This window comes from Asparagus officinalis, chromosome 4 (assembly GCF_001876935.1).
Source record: "Asparagus officinalis chromosome 4, Aspof.V1, whole genome shotgun sequence".
Lineage (NCBI taxonomy): Eukaryota > Viridiplantae > Streptophyta > Magnoliopsida > Asparagales > Asparagaceae > Asparagus > Asparagus officinalis.
In genome coordinates this window covers 53052524-53053427 of record NC_033797.1, presented here as the reverse complement: position 1 = coordinate 53053427, position 904 = coordinate 53052524, and the positions used below count along the sequence as shown (strand labels likewise).

The following is a 904-nucleotide window of genomic DNA, read 5'->3' as shown; positions in this document are numbered from 1 at the left end:
TTCCCCCTACATTGGATAGCTTAAGCAGGTTTATCTATGTAAAAATTGAACATCATGCTAAAATGCAAAGACCGGATCCCAATTCCTTGGTGAAGAATATGACCAGAATTCCTAAGCACTTAGATATCACATTGACACCCTATAGTAAAAAAAGTGCACAATTCTTCTGCGAAGCTTTCTCCGCTTTGAATTGTGACTGCTACATGGTTAACCCCATTTCCACGAGAAAAGTTTGTGGAGGTGGTCGTGATGACGCTAGTGATATCTTTTCTCAATGGGACATAACATGAAAATATGAATAGCATTAGACTCCACACTTAGCAATATGTTCACTTTCATACACTTCCCAGGATTGCATAGATGTCAGACACAATATGAGAATGATGAAACTCTTAAGGAAATTATTGCTTTCCAACCATTGAAGGGCCTGAGAATACCTTCGGGTTTTCTTGGATGACTGACAGGTAAGTGGGAAGTTGCTGTGATTGCTCGACCTTCAGACTTAAAGAGCCTTGCAAGACGAAGTTCGATTATTTTCATTTCCTCCTGTGCTGCTACCTCAAGTTCAACAATGGGCCTATTTGAGAACCGTTTCTATAACAAGGTATGGTTAGTGCATTAGTGCACAAAATGTTAGCAAGTGCATAACAGCATAAACAAAATCGTATACTTGGTTTCTCATTGAAGAAACAAGCTAAGATGCATGCACAAACTACAATATCATAATTCAAAACCCAGATCAGGAAACCGATTTTCTAGCTTTCAATTTAGATTAGGGAAACACTAGCATGAACTTTCACATAGGACATGCCCAATCTAAAGCCAATTTACCGAGGGGAGAAAGAGAGAGAGAGAGAGAGAGAGAGAGAGAGAGAGAGAGAGAGAGAGAGAGAGAGAGAGAGAG

General features: G+C 39.7%; 1 protein-coding gene across 1 annotated transcript in view; it reads right to left on the bottom strand.

Annotated features, from left to right (window-relative positions):
* LOC109838714 (uric acid degradation bifunctional protein TTL-like) overlaps window positions 1-904 on the bottom strand; it is a 3550-nt gene that overhangs the window by 1015 nt on the left and 1631 nt on the right. The window contains exon 2 of the mRNA XM_020407136.1: window positions 438-594. Coding sequence (XP_020262725.1) covers window positions 438-594 — 157 coding nt within the window. The remainder of the gene's footprint in view (window positions 1-437; window positions 595-904) is intronic.